This window comes from Chenopodium album, chromosome 23 (assembly GCF_948465745.1).
Source record: "Chenopodium album chromosome 23, dcCheAlbu1.1, whole genome shotgun sequence".
NCBI classification, from domain to species: Eukaryota; Viridiplantae; Streptophyta; class Magnoliopsida; order Caryophyllales; family Amaranthaceae; genus Chenopodium; species Chenopodium album.
Genome location: NC_137856.1, coordinates 13,335,367 through 13,348,749, shown reverse-complemented (window position 1 = coordinate 13,348,749; position 13,383 = coordinate 13,335,367). Strand labels below are relative to the sequence as shown.

Here is a 13,383-nt window from a genome sequence, read left to right as displayed (position 1 = left end):
ATTGCTCAAAATCTCAGCACTGTCACCAAAATTACCATCAAATCAAGCAGAATTAGGACAAACATGAACAACCTATCGTTAACAGTGACAAAACAAAGAATGCTAAATCCATAGAGGTTTACCTCAACAATACGTTTTCGCAGGTATTTTGATGTAGTTTCTTTAAAAACCAGCTTCACATCTACCTCAGAGAACAACTGCCAAAAAATACTATTATTAATTATGCTCCATACTTTATGAGACATAAAAATAGAGTGAGTTGCACCAAGCAAAAAGCATGAAGCGACTCAGCATACGTACTAAAAATAACATTTTCTATTATGATACATACTTTATGTGACACATATATATAGAGTGAATTGCATCAAGTAAAAAGCACTAACAGACTCAGTATACCTATATGGAATTATGAAAATTGTCACAGTTCATTGCGAATTAAAAAAAACCCAGATTCGGGTATTTCATCAATCATAAAGCGATGCTTCCTATCCTGTCCTCTCTCCTCAGACCTTGAGGTTAAATGTTTAGCCTTTTTTTTAGCAGTTTGGAATATTTTTACATATTTTATAGCAAATTGATGCTGAAGTTCTAACAATTTGTAAATGATTGATATATCTCCAATGCAATACAATCTAGAAAATCATAAGCAAATATATGAAATTTGGCACAGCCAATACTGAATAAATTTTGGCAATAATGCCCACACTGGACACGCATCTTTATATAATCCTGTTGATGAATTCTCCCTTGATCTCCTTTTATATGATATTTTTGGCTACCTAATTGAAAATGGAAAACAATATCCATGTGCTGGTTTTGCAATCTAAAAGGCTTGATAACTGATTACCAACAAACTTTGGTATCACAAGGGACAGATTGCAAGAGAATTTAAAACAGCTTCAATCAGAATCATGCACCATGCATTGTTTCATTTACAATGACCTTTTGAGAAATGAAGTTATAAAATTCAGTGAAAGCTGCTCTATTATGTAACACAATTGTATTATGATGATTAAATTGCTGTTTAGTAGATATTCATCTAATTTTTGTATTTAAATCACGTCACAACAAGCTATAGGCAGTAAAGTTACTGCATGAGCCATCACAATCCGTTATCAAAGCATTACATGTAATGGTATTAAAATCACTTAACAGAAAATTACTGACTCATTATAGGCGCTTATGATTTATAGGACCTCACATCTCCTCATACAGAATAGATAACACAAAAATTGTAACAAAGGAAGTAGGAACGTTCAAAGTGTATAAATTCCAGATAATATGTGAAACAAAGGCATCAAAATCAATTTAATAAATATTGACAATCCAGATTGTGACATCTGACATCATTCAGTAACACTAACAACATATTTATACAATCCAAAAACCATTACAGCAACCATAAAATTTTTGCAACAGCAACTGTAATCCTAAGAACTTGCATCTTTACAGGATTTTTAAAGACAGATCCAAAGTTACAACTAGTAATTACAAACATAGATAATGGTCCCATAAACCCTTCTCCACCCTGCTGGCCCTACCCCCAGGAATAGAAACTATATGCATGCAGTATTCCACCCTGTAGACATCAAGAGCAACCTCGCATTTGTATGGAAAAAAGGCTTACATCAAACATAGTAAACAGGCTTTCAAACCTAAGACAGTTTTAAGTGAGAAAGCTAGATCTACATGGCATATAGCAATACAAAGTGGCTTATAACATAACTTGTAATTAATAACAAAGAAGTCATAGATTTGACTGGCATATACTTTTCCATCTATAGAGGTCCAAAAATGACACCAGCTAACTCAGATAACCATGAGCAGATTTCCAGCTATAATTGAATAGTATTGCTGAGAATTGAAAAGAGAGAAACATAACTTGACGGCGATAGAAACATGCCAATTTGTGCTGCCATAATGCAGTCTGTCATGTTTTCTATATCTACAATATCAGAACTAAAAGCAGAAAATGATCATTGAAAATTTCAACCTAAGCTTTAATGGTTGATTCATATTACTATAACCATTATCAAGAAAACCCTCAAATTCAGGACCCACAGATGCATCGATGTCAGCAGAGAATGAGCAAACAACTAGACATCAAGATGCTTTGAGATTCATAAACCAAACAGAACGTCAATGACTCAAACAATGAAAAGAGTGAAGTCTTTACCAAGGGAGTGGAAATTCTTGGAGATGGCTTTATATGAACATCACCTTCATCAACTTCACCATCAACAACCACTTCCTCATCTTCCTCCTCATCCACGTACAAATCTGGCAGAGTTTCAGCAGTTACAGAAGCCCCAATCTTTCCAACATAGCCCCTCTGAGTAAGAATATCTACAACTTTCTCTTCCAACGACACAAGGGCCTTCCTTCTGGGTAATTTTTTCTTTATTTGCAGTGCATGTACCAATTCATCTCCAGCAATTTCCTTCCAAGGGGATATAAAAGACAAAATAGAGGAAAGCCCAGTTATGCATTGTGCTTATTTATTTCTTGCGCATAAATAAAATTAGTCAAAAACTAATACAAGCAAAACAGATGTCCTTTTAACATCAACTTAATATGAATAAACATAAAGACAAAGACAAAGACAAAGGAATGATTGACACATATATATTTAATAATTAAATGGACAAAGTATTCACATCAGACTACCCCACTACCCAAGTTGATAGAGCAACAGAAGAAAATTAATCCTAGTTATAATAATCCATTTGTCCCAAAATAATATTGACACCTATCAGGGCTCATAGTTTTACGATATACTTCCTCCGTTCTTTTTTTCTTGACCCGCTTTGACTTTTACACTGTTCATCAACCTTCCTTTGACCGTCTTTTGTGAATTATATTTATTGAAAAACATATTCATTATTATATCTTTTTAGAATCGTCTAATTAAGTATTATCATAATACATAACTTTATACTATTTAATTTATGGAAATTAGAGTTGTTGACAGTTAAAGTTTTGCATTGGCAAGTGTGATAAATGAAACAGGTCAAGTAAAAAAGAACAGAGGAAGTAAGATGTTTGGTTATAACTACGATATATGGACACATGTGCAAGTATTTTCTATGGTTGCAGATATCAGGCATGGTAATCAAAAATTTACTTTCAAGGGGACATCATCCTAAATGTGGACCCGGGAACGTGGATACCATAGTGAAACTACTCGTAATATTGTCTTCAACTTATAACAAAGATAATCTCATTTTTTTATTTTTTATCAACATCAATTTCAACTTAGTTATTAAAGAGAGTATACATATATGTATATGCATCCCTCCCAATCCCCACAATGTCAAACTACCAAAAGCGGTAAAAGAGTAATATACAGCTAACTACATGACTAACTTTAGTGATATATTGTTCATGTGAGATATTGATAGAATCATCTCAATGTGTATTTTCATAATAACAACTGTTGACTATATTTACTTATTGATAATTACACATAGTAATTGTTGAACTTGATTGTTGGCAACGGAGGTGATAACTTTAAGCAAACTCTTATGAATATCATCTCACGAATGATTCTAAAACTATTCATAAGAGTTTATATATCGCTAAAGTTAGTCAACCCCTACAAATGCTTATTTACTTATTTGCCCTGGTTAATGTTAGATGCCTCTTTTTTGAACTAATGAGAATAGTGTGCAGATACTTATACCCTTGGAATTATTTGTTTACAAAATTTCCCTCACTAATGTTGCCAACAACTAAATTTGTGATATAAGGCGAAATCGAAAGATCTCCCCCGATATGGCTAGCTATGGAGCGTGAATAACATGCGTTAGCTACCCTAGTCAACTAAAAAAGAAGAGAGGAAGTAACTCTTAACAGCATTTTGGATGGATTAGAAAGGAAATTGCAAATGGTATTATGGGGTAAAGAATATAACTATGGGATGAAAATAACAATTAAAGCCTTCATACATCAAAAGAATTCTTGTGTTGCTCCTCCATAAACTTGTCTAAAACCTTCCTCCGTGAAGTGCATTAGCCACATTAGTGACTGTCTTTAGTGCAACACTATACATTTTCAAATCAAATGCATAATAAACTTTTTTATAAACAAAAAAAAAAAAAAAATTAAAAAAAAAAACAAATAAAAAAAAAAACATGGATGAATACTTCAACTCATATACCTCAACATGCTTGTACAGTTCTGGAGGTGGCAATTTTATAGCATCAAGCATTTTAGGTTTCCCACACCTTTCAACCAGAGCATTTATTTCCTTGCATATAGCCCGCACTGCTTCCTGAAATGACATTTTTCTCACTTATAAAGTTGATGACTAATAAAACATGCATGTAAAATACAGAATGTAAAGATCAATAAATATAAAATAAAATTTGGGGAAGAACTAAATCTTTTCATAATGACTACCCAAAGTTAAGTAAGTCGCACTGTGTGAGAATTGAATTCTCACACAGTACCATTTTGGTACAAAATCAAATATTTTGGTATAAAAATCACATTTTGGTACCAAAATATTTGTTACAAATACCACATATTGGTACAAAAATTTGGTGCAAAAAAATTAATTTTGGTACAAGTGAATTGTTGGTACTATGTGAAACATAGAAACCTAACACAGTGTGGCGCTAAGACTACCCCACCCAAAGTCTGGCAGCAAATTATGAATATCCCACAAAAGGAATGGAATTCAATACCCTTTATTTGGATTTCATATGCATAATGTTGGTATTCAATACGAACAATGACAATATGTGTTTCAATATGAATAATATGAACACCTAGGCCTGATAGTATTCAATACATGTATGTATGTATGTATGCATGTATATATGAATTTCGGCTTGACCAGTGCAGTGATTCATATTGAAATTCATATAAAGGGTATTGAATTCCATTCCTTCTGTGGTATAGTATCCATGTTTTTGGCCAAATACTATAGTATCCAAAAGACATAGAATCTTTGCACAAACTATTGCATTGACCAGGAATAGAAGAATCCGTAACTTAAGGAAAAAAACAAGTATTTTATTATGTCACGATGCAGTTGCAAGAGAATGGCAAGACCATCTAAAGATATTGAACACAGTTGTTGAAATCATAGCAGGATCTATAAGGAGTGAAAAGAAAAACAATATCCAGTAATGATAAAAAACCAGACTTCATAGGAAAATTAATCTAGACACCTTAAGAAAGCTAAATTATAGCATATATCACCTGTCCAACTTCTACAGCTTCCAGCACCTTTTCTTCTGGGAGAAAATTGCAATAACCCTGCAAAAGATTCATTCCGCTTAAGGTTCTTCAAAAGACAGCAGTAATTCGAATTGTACAGTAACTGATGGGATGAATACAAACCTCTATCATAAGGATAGCACTATCTGTGCCTGCTACTACCAAATCCAACTCCGAATCTTCTATCTCATTAGTTGTAGGGTTTACAATATACTTCCCACCAACAAGACCAACACGTACTCCAGCAATTGTCTTTGTATGTGGTAATTCTGACAGAGCTCTGCATATTTAAGATCGGAAACAGTTTATATACTGTACATTACATCCATCAGACAATCCATGAACACTTAACGTATCAAAGTTCTTATAAACATACACTGCTATTCCAGCTGCTGTGACCGCCAAAGCATCAGGAGGATGCAGCCCATCATAACTCAAAACCTTGGCACAAGATATATCATCTCAATAAGAAAACATTCTATCGATATGTAATGGAAGAAATTCAACAAGAATTCAACAATACAAAATGGTTCTCTTGATTCATTAGAAATTGAGCAAATAAGCACAAAAAGAAGAGCACAAGTCTATTTACTTACTATAGACGGAAACATAAGCCTTTAATCTAAAAGAGATATATTGATATGGAATATATATAAATTCATCTTTGTCCTTGATGCATCATTTTGCATAGATTATTTAAGGAAGGAGGGACTTCAATATTGATATCAGTGATATTCTATCTCAAAGTTTTGCAATATTGATATAAAGAGTCTCAATAGATGTGCATGTGATAAAGATGATGATTGCAGTGTACCAAAAAAAAAAAAAAAAAAACACCATAGATAGAAGCACAGACAGAACTATCAAAGAATTCTTACCCAAGATAAGACCTGAGTTTCATGGTAGAAGCCCTTAACCATAGTAGGACGCAAAGGCCTATCAATCAGTCTACAAACTAGAACCTGCAAGCAAAGTCATTCAATTCTAAGATATCCAAGATGCAAAAGTACCCGACATTAACATATAGATGCCCTTAGTATTGAGTTATTCTCATCATGAAAATTCATAAAACCTAAGGGTGCCATTAGAATTAATGTATTATGCTATCATGTACGGTATTAGGTAATAAATCTTGGCTGGATGACTACATCATGACTGCACTTTAATGGATTTGTGTTTACCGTGACAAAAATATTAGGCCACAACTGCTGCAAACAACCTGCATTACCAGTGAAGAATATTGTAACACATCTACTTGTAAGACATATCCTGGATACCGCTATCACAGCATCATCCAAGATACAGAGTTCGTTTTTCCTTTAAAACTTGCATCTTAGATCTACGCTCCTTGTATTGTCTATAAATGGACCCGTGATGCGTATTTTAAGTTTTCTCTGTCAGATGCACAGCATGGTTGGAAACTTATTTTCTCAACATACAATTTTTTCTATCAAAAGACCTTGTATGCCTTTCTCATTTTTTGTATATCATTCTACAAAACAATTTCTCTTTATTCTAAAAAACAATGCAACTCATAGCAAAGAAACTGAATAACTTACCGACTGCAGAACTGTTTTTTGACAAAAATAAAATAAAAATATAATTATTTTAAATGAAAGAATTTAACAGAGCCCACCAAATAAATAAATACTCCCTCCATATATTATTACTTGCTCCATTTCCGTATTTTACAATGGAAATGGGGTTGGTTGAAAGATAAAAAAAAATCTGAAAAAGCAAAAATGAGTATAAGTGGGGAGGAAAGAGAATATGAAAAATATTAAAAGATGATATTATGGGACCACTAATGGGGAGGAAAATAGTAAAATATTATTACAGGTTTCCAAAAAAGAAAATGGAGCAAGTAACAAATTATGGCCGCAAAAGGAAAATGGAGCAAGTAATAAAATACGGGGGGAGTAATGTAATAATAACAAAGGCATAGCTCTAAAACATGTCGAGTAAAAATAAATAAACAAAAAAAGATTCAAGAATCAATCACAGAATCAAAATCAAGCAATGCAATTTACAAGAAAAGATAATAGAAGAAAACAAAAACAAATCACTTATCATCATCAACTAATGCTAGAGTCTGGAATGAAAGTGTGAACCGTGATTAATTTAGAAATATCCTATCAACGTAACACTAATTAATACTTTTGAGTCATGTTATGGAGAATTTTGAACATACAAACTGAAAGTACACAAAGTATGCAACACCAATCTTAGCACAAAGAACACAGTAACATAAAAATTGAGGAAAAAATATTAATAAATAGAGATGATTAATGGTGCAATGATTAATACAAGTAGAGCTTTTCCTTACAAGATTTCTATGACATCTCAAAAAGGGACAATACAGGAGGAGGACTAGGTGTCTATAGAAAGTAACATATATGTATCCTTGTTTTAGCATGTAATGTGAGGAAAAACACCTCAAAATTTCAATACCAACGTAAATCGAACTCTATCTTATCACCAATCAAAAGTGTCCAGCAGTTAACATAAAAAAAATATATATATGTAAATATATATATATATATATATAAATAATAATAATAATAATAATAATAAATAATAATAATAATAATAATAATAAATAAAAACAAAAAACTGAATAAATTCCAATAGGTTTTGATTCAAAAACTAATCATCTGCTAACTCATCAACTAAGTCATTCATTTAATAGTCACTGATGAACCTTCATCAGCATTATATGGCATGAAGATGGCCATGGATGTGGACTAAAATGAACTTATATAACACAAAAAGTTTCTTATCAATCAAATAGCAGAGCTAAATACCTCATGATCCTTCGGTCTCCCTTCACGTTTGAAAAAACCGCCACTGCATTTGAAATTTTAATGCCAGAGGAGACAAGGTGTGTCAGATTTTCTTTTAAATATTTTGGCCCGGAACAGAGTTAAAATGTCATTCCAAGAAGGATTATACCACTTTAGCACACACATAAAGCAGTAATCGACTAAGTTGACATGAATAATATCAGGACCTTTTCAAGGAAATTGTCAAAAGAATCAGGACCTGGACCAGGATACAATCCTGGACCGATTAATATCAGAGAATTTTATCTTTTTTTTTTAAGGAAATTTCATAGATTAAAAGGTTGTAAATAGAGTTTCTTTGTAATTTTTCCAAGGGACAAGCCAGCAATGATGTGAGACAGGGGAAAATTATATTCCTAGTAGAAACCAAAGTACTTTCATACGTGTCACCTTTGATTATTATACTGAGGGATAGATATTACCTTGTACGACCAGCCGCTGAAAACCGCTCTTGATAATTTACAGAAAGGGGGAAAAAATCAGATGGCTCACTAGGTATATCAGCCATACAAACAGTAGTGTAGACAATCTGCAGGAAGAAACAGAAAGAAGGTAATAGTAAATCAGCCTAAACCGATAAGAAATCAGATATATACAGTAAACAAGACTACACATCAGTAATAGTTCAGTATCCAGAAAGCATGAGCATTAATAATCAACGGGCTACAACAAGCAATGGTAAAGCTTTGAACTTACCGTTTCGCCATCTGTCACTGTAACAGCACCACTAGCTTGTCTCCCAATATGACCTGTTTCGACCAAGATCTGTTAAACATCCAACAAAACTTTCAGATTGATTTCTATGGGACAGACAACCTCTACAGTATAATGTGATGGACTCCGGTGGTCAACCCATACAAGTCTACACTAGGAGGGTCAAACAGGGGCAGCAGGGTCAAGCAGGGGCAGCAAAGGGGAGCGATTCCAATTAACTAGAAGACAAGTTTAATTAAGAAGAAGAGAATGAAGGAAAGCAGGCAACTTTCATTATGTTTTAATATGGTAACCCTTAAGGTCATCCTTGACCATTTGTATAAGTAATTTAGTATGTGTAATTGAGAGGGTATTCAGAAAAATTGTGAGGAAACACTTGGAGAGTGGCAGCCTAAAGTTGCTTGGAGATTGGCAGCCTCAAGTTGCTACTTTTATCCTTCTTGTTCTGTTAATGAAGAAGCAGTCCTTCTCTTTATTTGAGTGTGTTAATTGTGCTTGAATGGCGTTGAATTAGCTAGTCTATAACATATAACTAAATCTTCTAAAAGAATCATATTGTTTGGTAGCTGAGGGACTTTTCTGTTTTCTAGGTGTTTCAAAATCTTGCTTATACATCAATGCACAATCTTTTACCATCATCTGAAGCAGTTGTATCCATCTGATACTTACTAAAAGCTCCACATCAAAATAGATGAATAAATCTGTATGGATGATAAAATTTTGACTATACAGTTGTTAAGAAAAGCTGGGAATTCTCAATAACAAGAAACCAGCAGCCCAAATAACTTATATATTGCTTAATCCTCCACCACAATGGACAGTCAGCAATGAGGAATTTATATGATTGTGTTTGTAACAGTTGATTATCATGGCATTGATACATTATCTCTAAACACTGTGTTGCAATTTCTCTTAATTTTGCCAAATATCATTTTTTTTTTCCCTCACGCTCTTCCCATATCCTTTCTCCTTTCCCCATCCTGATCCTATCTTAATGCCAACATGATTCCAGTTTATTGCCACAGTTTAGCAGGGGGCATTACTATTGGTGTCAAAGAAAAGATCCTGCAGCCAGTCTTACTCAGTTCACTAGCCCCTGAACTTATAATTTCCCAACAGACCAAAATTTATTCAGAGAAAATCAACAGTCAGATGTAGAACTACATGGCTGTAAGCCTACAGCACAAGATCAATCTGGAAAAACTTTAGAGACCTTAGAGGGTTCATAAAAGGTATTTCAAGATCAACAAATCAAATCAAGTCAATCCAGAATCCAGATACTTAAATGACAGTTAATTCAATACTCCCTCCGTTTTTTTAAGTACCCCATTTCCCAAAAGCAGCTGTTTTTTTAAGTGCCCCGTTTCTAAATATAGAAACCCCACTCACATTATATATTATTTCTCTCACTTCCTTTTGACCCCACTATCATTTTATAATATTTCTCCCTCTGACATTATACCTAGTGGTCCCCCATTCATATTTCTCTTTAAACTTTTCCAAATTTCTTATTACTAACCATACACCACTTATATATTACTTTTTTGCCTAAAACTCCCCGCACACCACAATAGGGCACTTATATGCTTCAGCTTTAGTGTTTGGAAAGGGGGGGGGTATCTTCAATGAAACTGGCAATCAACTTGATTAGAATATACTTCCTCCGTTCTTTATTACTTGACCCGCTTTGGCTTTTACACTATTCACCACCCCTCTTTTGATTGTCTTTTGTGAATAATATGCAAGGAAAAATATATTCATGTATGATCTTTTTGGATTCGTCTCAATAAGTACTATCATAATATATACTCCCTCTGTCCCAGTTTACTTGCAACATTTTGATCGGACACGCTTGTCGATACATATCTTTGACCGTCGATATCTTTTATTATATATTTATAAAAGGTATAAAAAGTTTATATTAAGAAACTATACATTAAAACAGAGTCAACAATATCTTACATGATTACATTGACTTTTATATAATAGCTAAAAAAGATGGTCAAAGTGAGATGTGTGAATAGTGCAAAAAGTCAAAACGTTGCGAGTAATTTGGGACGGAGGGAGTAACTTTTATAATTTTTACTTATGGAGAAATTAAGTTATTGATCGTTAAAGTTTTGCATTGGCAAACGTTATAAAAGAAACAAGTCAAGTAAAATAGAATAGAGGAAGTAGTAATTTCCAAGTCTTTGAAGTGATCAGGAAGACATATGACTCAAAGTTATGTGATTATTGAACCTAATAGTATTGAGGACTGAGGAGACAGATATGCTCATAGCAGGGGATATATAAAGGGCAAGCAATGGAAAAAGTTGTATAAAAAATGAGATACAATTCTAAAAACTAGAAGAGCTTAATGAATTTAATTTGCATCACATATATTGCACTCAAACTTAAAAATGTTCCATTTCAATGATTGCATGGAACCAAAGGGTCAAGAGCTTTAATTGGGCCAATCGAGGTGATTTCAATTAGAAAAAGAGGAGGCATACTGAAGAGCTGAAAGATGCACAACAGCCCAACTTACACCAAAATAAATATTAAATCTGAAAAAGTTTATCTGTATGCCTGTAGTGGCTTTATAGTTAACATCAGCAAGTAAGAATGAATTTCTTAAAGATTTTGCTTGATAGTGCGCGAATTTATAACTCATAGTCCCATAGAAGCAAAAGAGGCTGGTTTTGCACTTAAGGATAGTAGAAATCTACCATTGTACTCAAAGAAACTTGTTAGGCCTTAGGCCGCAAAAGGATAGCAAAACACATTAATCAACATCAAAATTAGCCCAATTTTTCTAAAGAAGTTCTTATAAGGTGGGGCACAGTGGTTAGATATGCGGGGCTTCACTAGTCTGGTAACAAAGAGTATAAATTGGATTGGCCCTTAATGCAATGTGCAACAAATCCGCTCCTTTAAATAAGAAAGAGCACACCCCCCCCCCCCCACCACCCCCCACCCCCCGAAATATTAATGAGCTAATTTTTAATCAGTCCATTATATTTTAAAGTATACTTGCTAGCCACTATGAGTTAGGGAAACACCATTTACTCACTTAGGTTAATGAATGTTCCACAACAGTGCAGTAGCTCACGAACTACAACATTGCTTCCCTCACAAGAATATGTTCTGTTATTTTTTTCTTTACGACATTATCATGCTGAGGATATGTTGGATATAATGAAAGAGCACCAGCTATTTGCTAAGGAAAATACATGCGTATTAGGCCAATCCCTCAATAATGACTACGCTAGTAGAATTCCTTGGTGAATTCTATTTTATGTATTCCCACTTTAGGTAATTTAGACACATATAATAATGGTTCTATTTCGGAAACCTGCATCCTTACTGAGCATACTCGCTCATAAGTACGCCGACATGCACAGCACAATCAAGCCAGGTGCAATGGTTTTCCAAAGAATTGATCCATGGGTCATTTCGTTGGTGAACAACAGCAACATCCAGCACGGAAATGCCACGACTGAACTTAATACCAAAAGGATTGGGTTGGGTCAACTGCATGAACTAAGAACTAATGTCCTCAGCAATAATTGATCCAATACTTAAAATTAATTTGTTTATAAAAATGATTTTTCTACTCATTTGAGTATATTAACATCATTAAAACAATCAATTGTGGATAACTTCCATTAATTTTCACAAAATAAAACAAGCAAATGTGGGCAATAATTAGAATTCAAAGTAACAATCAAAATTTTCACGGCAATTGCATAGAAGCTTCTCTCCCACTCCTTATTAATCACACAAACAATTCCAATAATTTACAACACAAACCCAATTAAACAGCACAAACCAATTACACATAAACACACTAAAAACCAAATTAATTTAAAATTAATAAAGTTAAAATCGAAAAAACTAAAATTAAAAAAACCCAAATACAATTCAATGTTAGAGACTTACATGTCTATCTCCAAATGGGATTTTAACAGAGTAAGGTTGAAGGGAATCATGGGTTTCAGACATAGCTCTAAAATTGAAGTTTTTGCCATGGATATTTCTTGGAAGAAGATGGTGTAAAGAAGGAAAAGACTTGAAAGTTTTAAAGCGAGACAAAGCAGAAGTAGATAGTAGAAGCTTGCAGTTCTTAGAATGTGAAGATGGAAGTGTAGAAGAATGTGGGCAAGAATGAGTTAAGGAAGATAATGAATTTGCTAACATTTTTGAATTGTGAGATTGTTGAGGTGCGCCGGCGTTCTGCGGTTGAAACTACAAAAGAGAGTGGAGATGAAACTACAGAGGCAGAGTGACCCTTTGTTTGCCTTATCTGTTCGTTCATTTCAATTCAAAGTACACCAACAGAGGTAGAGGCGAGCAAACGACGGGCATGACATGGGTCGGGTCGGGTCGGGTCGGGTCATGTTGGGCCGAGTCGGTGTGTTTGATTTACCTTACCTTTTACTTATTTGAACTAGCCTTTTGACATGTTCGATGCACGGGTTGTTACTTAAGTTATTTTTCTTGAAAAGTGTCGGTGTTGTTGTGAAATTTAATAAGGTATATATACATAGATATTGTAGGGAATGAAATGACACATTGGTTTAAGTTATATTTAAGTTTAAGAGATGAAAAGACTATT

General features: G+C 33.8%; 1 protein-coding gene across 4 annotated transcripts in view; it reads right to left on the bottom strand.

Moving 5' to 3' along the window:
* The window catches only part of LOC145606762 (putative polyribonucleotide nucleotidyltransferase 1, chloroplastic), a 31,324-nt gene extending 18,242 nt beyond the window's left edge, over positions 1 to 13,082 (bottom strand). For all 4 annotated transcript variants that reach the window (XM_081662588.1, XM_081662587.1, XM_081662589.1 and 1 more), the window contains exons 1-11: positions 12,708 to 13,082; positions 8,766 to 8,834; positions 8,492 to 8,598; positions 8,031 to 8,073; positions 6,105 to 6,188; positions 5,603 to 5,667; positions 5,350 to 5,506; positions 5,209 to 5,265; positions 4,160 to 4,273; positions 2,177 to 2,440; positions 123 to 197 (exon numbers count right to left, since the gene is read on the bottom strand). In XM_081662588.1, the coding sequence (XP_081518714.1) occupies positions 123 to 197; positions 2,177 to 2,440; positions 4,160 to 4,273; positions 5,209 to 5,265; positions 5,350 to 5,506; positions 5,603 to 5,667; positions 6,105 to 6,188; positions 8,031 to 8,073; positions 8,492 to 8,598; positions 8,766 to 8,834; positions 12,708 to 12,965 (1,293 nt within the window). In that variant the 5' untranslated portion in view covers positions 12,966 to 13,082. The remainder of the gene's footprint in view (positions 1 to 122; positions 198 to 2,176; positions 2,441 to 4,159; positions 4,274 to 5,208; positions 5,266 to 5,349; positions 5,507 to 5,602; positions 5,668 to 6,104; positions 6,189 to 8,030; positions 8,074 to 8,491; positions 8,599 to 8,765; positions 8,835 to 12,707) is intronic.
* Between the last annotated feature and the right edge of the window lie 301 nt (positions 13,083 to 13,383).